This window comes from Theropithecus gelada, unplaced genomic scaffold (genome assembly GCF_003255815.1).
Source record: "Theropithecus gelada isolate Dixy unplaced genomic scaffold, Tgel_1.0 HiC_scaffold_15898, whole genome shotgun sequence".
Classification (NCBI taxonomy): domain Eukaryota; kingdom Metazoa; phylum Chordata; class Mammalia; order Primates; family Cercopithecidae; genus Theropithecus; species Theropithecus gelada.
Genome location: NW_020257656.1, coordinates 840 through 6,256, shown reverse-complemented (window position 1 = coordinate 6,256; position 5,417 = coordinate 840). Strand labels below are relative to the sequence as shown.

Here is a 5,417-nt window from a genome sequence, read left to right as displayed (position 1 = left end):
ACTGATGTTTCAAACTCTAATCTATTACTACATACATCATTTTAGTTTCTTCCTAATATTTTAAATAGGTATTCGTTTGAATTTCTTATAAATTGTTAGATTAAGATGATAGTTCAATATTTTGGCAGAAATAATCCAAAGGAGGTAGTGTGCTCTTTCATCACAATGTGTATAACAACTGTCTATTCATGATGTTAGCAACCAGTGATAATCATTCCCTAGATTCCATTAATTCTCTAAAGTTTAACAAATGTTAAAATTTTGATTGGCTCTGTCCTTCCTCTTTGACTACCTGGAATACTTTGTGAGATAAATTTCCTCTCATTCCCTAGATTCCATTAATTCTTTAAAGTTTAACAAATGTTAAATTTTTGATTGGTTCTGTCCTTCGTCTTTGATTACCTGGAATACTTTGTGAGAAAAATTTCCTCTCATTAACTATGTGGTGGCCCTGAGGAAGAGCTCACATAAAAAAGGCAGGATAAATGCTTAGTTCTTTTCATTATTATTTTTAAAATAATAGATTGGTTTTCTAGAATCTTCCCGGGCTGACCACAGAGTTATTTTTGGCTCCAGGTACCATTATGAACTTGGAGCAGCTCTTTAGGTACATGGCTCAGCCCTCTACCTGCAGCCTTGAGTCCTGGGTATTCTGCCTTAGGATAGTGGAATGGGGGATGGTTGGTGGGGGTGGGGAGGTAGGGCAGAGGCAAAGAAGGATTTGAAAGGGATGGCAAGGTTGGGGGCTCTAAAGGATTTCCATATTTATCATATTCATCTAGAAAAAGCTCTGATCTCCAAAATCGTTAAAACTCGTATAGCTGTTGCCTTGGTTTTACAGTTTTTCATGTTGCCTTCGAAATCTTTGAAGTACATCTTTAACAGTCCATCTTTAAAGTCTCCTCAAGTAACCAGGAAAGAAAGAACAGCCTGAAGATCTGGAAAGGGCATGTTTGATCCTAAATCATTAAAGGTAGCCTATCTAGGAGAAAAACCAAGTCGCCTTTGGAATGCTAGTGGAAGGGGGAAGGCCCTGGTCCTCCACCCTGGTTATTAGTTACCTAAAATACATTTTAAAAACCACATATGACCCCCTGCATGACCCCCATACATTCTGATTCAATTGGTCTGTGGTAGGAAAAAGTGGCAGCTTTTAAAAATTTTTATAAGCTTTTCGCGAGGTGACTCTAATGTTAAAGCAGGGCTATTTCCAAACCCCCTAGAACTCCAGCAGGCTAATGACAATTGTGTCATACCTACAGACTCATCACCTTAATGCAGTTGCTTCATGTTATTAGATAATATCTCTGCACTGCAACTCAGAAGACTAAGCTAGGAAAGATGATGTCATACAGTCTCATCCCTCCTTCGAACACTGGAGCCTGATGAGTGCAGCTCATTTCCAACACTTGGGTCTTTATTTATTATTATTATTTTTTGTAGAGATGGGGTCTCGCTATGTTGCCCAGACTGGTCTCGAATTCATGACCTCGAATGATCCTCTCACCTCGCCTCTCACAGTGCTGGAAATATAGGTATGAGCCACTGTACCCAGCCCTGGGTCCTCAACGTAAGACATAGCACTGTGCCCCAACCCTCAACTCCAAGAATGGCTACATTTACCTTCTGCCTGGCACTGTTCTAAGTGCTTTACATATCTCAGCATCCCTAATAGGTTGGTATCATCTCCACTTAACAGATGAGCTGCTGGGATCTGAGGGAGTTAAGTGACTTGTTAAGGGCACAAGCCTGTTTCTGGGTGGGTCCGGACTCTTTCCCACCACATGCTGTCACTTACAGGCTGTGACTGACTTTATGCCCAGCCCCCCTCAAGGAGCTGCCTCCTGCTTTCTATTGCATAATCAATATTGACACCTGGTGTAGGGGCGCTCTACAGGTTGGGGAAGGCCTGGCCTGGAGTGAGGGATCCTAAATCCCTGCTCCTCAACATCAGGCCCTGAGTAGGCCTCTGCCCTAATGGTAGGGTAACCCACTCTCCTTCACAGCTCAGAGGTGTCAGGGTGTGTGAGGGAAAGACTAGAAAGCCTAGAGAGCTTCTTCTACCTCTCACCCCTCCTCACTCCCAGTCCTGGGCCACAGGATTTCACTCACAGCTCCTTCCACCCCCACACTTCCCCTGAAAATCTCACTGCCCTGTGACTTCTCCATGTGCCATTTCCTGTGCGTCAGACCCCCACGATCAGCTGCCCACTGCCTATGGCCCCCCCAATTCCTGACTAGAACTACACTTACCACTGCTCACCCTTCTCCTACTCTCCCCTTCTCAGAAAATGACACCACATCAGGAAACTCTGAACCACCACTAGCCCAGCGCTCCCTCTTCCCCATTCACTCAGTCACCAAGTCCCCTCAGTTTCACCACTCAAGATAGTTGTTAGACCATGGCGCCTCTCCATCCCCATTTCCCTAGGATGGGCCTTGGTGTCTGAGGCCAACCCTGCCTCATTTCCTCCTAACGCCCACCCAGGCCTTGTGCTTTGTGTACCACCACACCCAACCAAATGTACTTATTGCTTCTTTGGCTCCCAGCACTCAACTGAGCGCCCCAGCTCTTCCTCACCTGCTGGGACACTTCAGCTGACTCCAGATTGTGACGTAGGCGTTTATGTACCAGCCTTGCTCCAGGTTCAGGGCGCTGCCATACCTTCAGCCCTGCCCCGCCGCAAGCCTCATTTCCTCCGAACCCAACCCAGGCCTTGTGCTTTGTGTACCACGAAACCCAACCAAAGCTACTTTCCTGACTTGCCCTTTCGGCTCCCAGGAATCTTTATGTACTGCCCTTGCTCCAGGTTCAGGGCGCGGCCACACCCCCAGCCCCGCCCCACCGCAGGCCCAACCCAGAGGCTGCTTTCGGTTTCCCTAGCGTTCCTGGGCCCTGGACTTCAACCAGGTCTGCAAGTCCCGCCCTGATTAGCTGCCTCCCGCACCAGTCCCGGCGCCCGGTCCTAAGGCGCCTAGGTTCCTCCCCTTATTCCTGCAGGGATTGGGCCTTGCGGCACCGCCCAGGCTCGGATTGGTCCGAGGTGAGACCCGCCCCTCTGCCCACTTGGGTCTTCCGGACAGCAGAGGAGCAGTGTCCGGCCATGGCCGGGGCCCGCAGGCTGGAGCTGGGCGAGGCCCTGGCGCTGGGGTCGGGTTGGCGTCATGCGTGCCATGCTCTCCTCTACGCGCCGGACCCTGGCATGCTCTTCGGCCGCATCCCGCTGCGCTACGCCGTACTGGTGAGAAGGGGGCGCGCCCGGCCACTTTCTGCCTGAGCCCCGCACCCTCTCTGGGGGTCTCTTCTGGGGCTCCCCTGCCAATCCCTGCCTCCCCCTCTCGCAGATGCAGATGCGCTTCGATGGACGCCTGGGCTTCCCCGGCGGATTCGTGGACACGCAGGACAGCAGCCTAGAGGACGGGCTGAACCGCGAGCTGCGCGAGGAGCTCGGCGAGGCGGCGGCCGCTTTCCGCGTGGAGCGCACTGACTACCGCAGCTCCCACGCCGGGTCAGGGCCACGCGTTGTGGCCCACTTCTATGCCAAGCGTCTGACGCTCGAGCAGCTGTTGGCTGTGGAGGCCGGCGCAACACGCGCCAAGGACCACGGGCTGGAGGTGGGGCCAGCCTGGGACTCTGTCCCTTTCCCAGTTTCCTCTTCTCTACCCCAAGAAAGCATCCCTGGAGAAAAGTCTGCCCCTCTGACCTTGCCCTCTCCCCAGTTTTCTTGGTGGAGTTGAGATAGTGGTCATCTCTACTTTGAATTAGTACTGCCAACCTGGGCTTTGTGTAAAGGTCTTTCCCACCCTTTACCAGGAGAGATCCTTTCTAGAACACACTCATCCATGTCTCTCTGCTGTTCCCTGTTGACAGTGTGATAGATGATCACATTATCTAGGTGTGGCAACCTAGGTTTTATTCTTGGGGTTTGCTTTTCTTGTGTAGGAGATGTGGCCCTGCTATTTCAGGCAGGGCTAGTAGATAGATTATGTATGAAAGTGGTTCTGAAAATTTGGCAGGTAGCAGAATCATCTGGGCGTCTTGTTAAAATAGCGATTTCTCTCAGCATTCCTGCATTGGTGGCGGGGCGGGGGGAGAGGAAACCTGACAATTTGCCATTTTCAAAAGTTCCCAAATAATACTGATGCAGATAATCCGAGGACCACATTTTGACAACCACTGGTGAAAGGGTATGAATACATCTTCGAGACAGGAGCCATTAGAGGTTTAGAAGCAGATGTGGGAAAGATTAATTGATAGAGCTAGATAACATGTTTTGGGTCATTTTCCTGCAGAAGGTTGAGCCACTAGGCTTTAGTGAGGTGTGAGCCTTGGGCCTGTTTCTGCTGGAGTATTAAGGGGTGAGGCCTCTGCTCTAGAAATATCTGCTGGAGAGAGGATGGAGTTAAGGGAATGAGCCACCTGGGGCCCCAGTGTCTCCTGTCTCCTTCCTTTTACAGGTGCTGGGCCTGGTGCGAGTGCCCCTGTATACCCTGCGGGATGGTGTGGGAGGCCTGCCTACCTTCCTGGAGAATTCCTTTATTGGCTCTGCCCGGGAGCAGTTACTTGAAGCTCTCCAAGACTTGGGACTGCTGCAGTCTGGCTCTATTTCAGGCCTTAAGATTCCAGCTCATCACTAGAGGCAGCCCTCCATGGACCCATGGAAACTGAGATGAGGACCTTGGTACTAGGGAGGGAGGGAAGGACGTGGGAATGTTTTCTTATTGGACCTGAGAGATGACACATGATACCAGATTAAAAGAAGGAGAAGTGTGTACCATATGTTTTGAGCAGAGGCACCTCCAACTCATGGCATCAGGGGCAAAAATTCACAGCTCATCCCAGGCACGCTGGCAGGTTCTCAGAGCCTGCCTCCTCCCTGTTTATATGCATACAGCCTAGTAACCCCCAGGCATGCAAATATACAATCTGTAATAACACACAGCCTGACACCTTCCCCTGGTCATGTCCAGTGTAACCATGAAGTGGCATTTGTCACCATACCCTGGTCCCTGATTGCAAGGAACTTCTGAAGCAAGGGTGAGTCCTTCCCACACTCCTCCATGGCTGCCCTCCAGGGTCTAGCCCAGCTTATTTGTTAGGGAGGATAGAGAAGCAGAGGACCCCCTGTGCTTCCTGAAAATAGACTTGCTCTTGTCTTGAGTGGTGACCAAGGCAGTTGGCTCTTAAAAGGTGGGAGAACAGCCCAACCAATCCCCAATCCTTTTCTTCTGAAACTGAGCAGGAGGGGTAAGGAAGTGGCTAGGTCTCCTTGGACGGAGCACGGACATGAGACCTGTGAGTACTGGTGTCTCTCCTCCAGAGCTTTCATCTTTGGGATGCCTGAGACTCTGAGACTATCAGAAGGGAATTGACCCACCCCAGTCTAACGCTGCCCTGCCTTCACTTCATGTACATA

At 50.5% G+C, this 5,417-nt stretch overlaps 1 protein-coding gene across 1 annotated transcript; it reads left to right on the top strand.

The window, feature by feature from the left end:
* Positions 1-3,073: 3,073 nt before the first annotated feature.
* Positions 3,074-4,942, top strand: LOC112617211 (U8 snoRNA-decapping enzyme). Its single transcript, XM_025373964.1, has 3 exons — positions 3,074-3,242; positions 3,346-3,615; positions 4,459-4,942. The coding sequence occupies exons 1-3, from the start codon at positions 3,105-3,107 to the stop codon at positions 4,636-4,638; spliced, it is 588 nt and encodes a 195-aa protein (XP_025229749.1). The 5' UTR covers positions 3,074-3,104; the 3' UTR covers positions 4,639-4,942.
* The last annotated feature ends 475 nt before the right edge of the window (positions 4,943-5,417 follow it).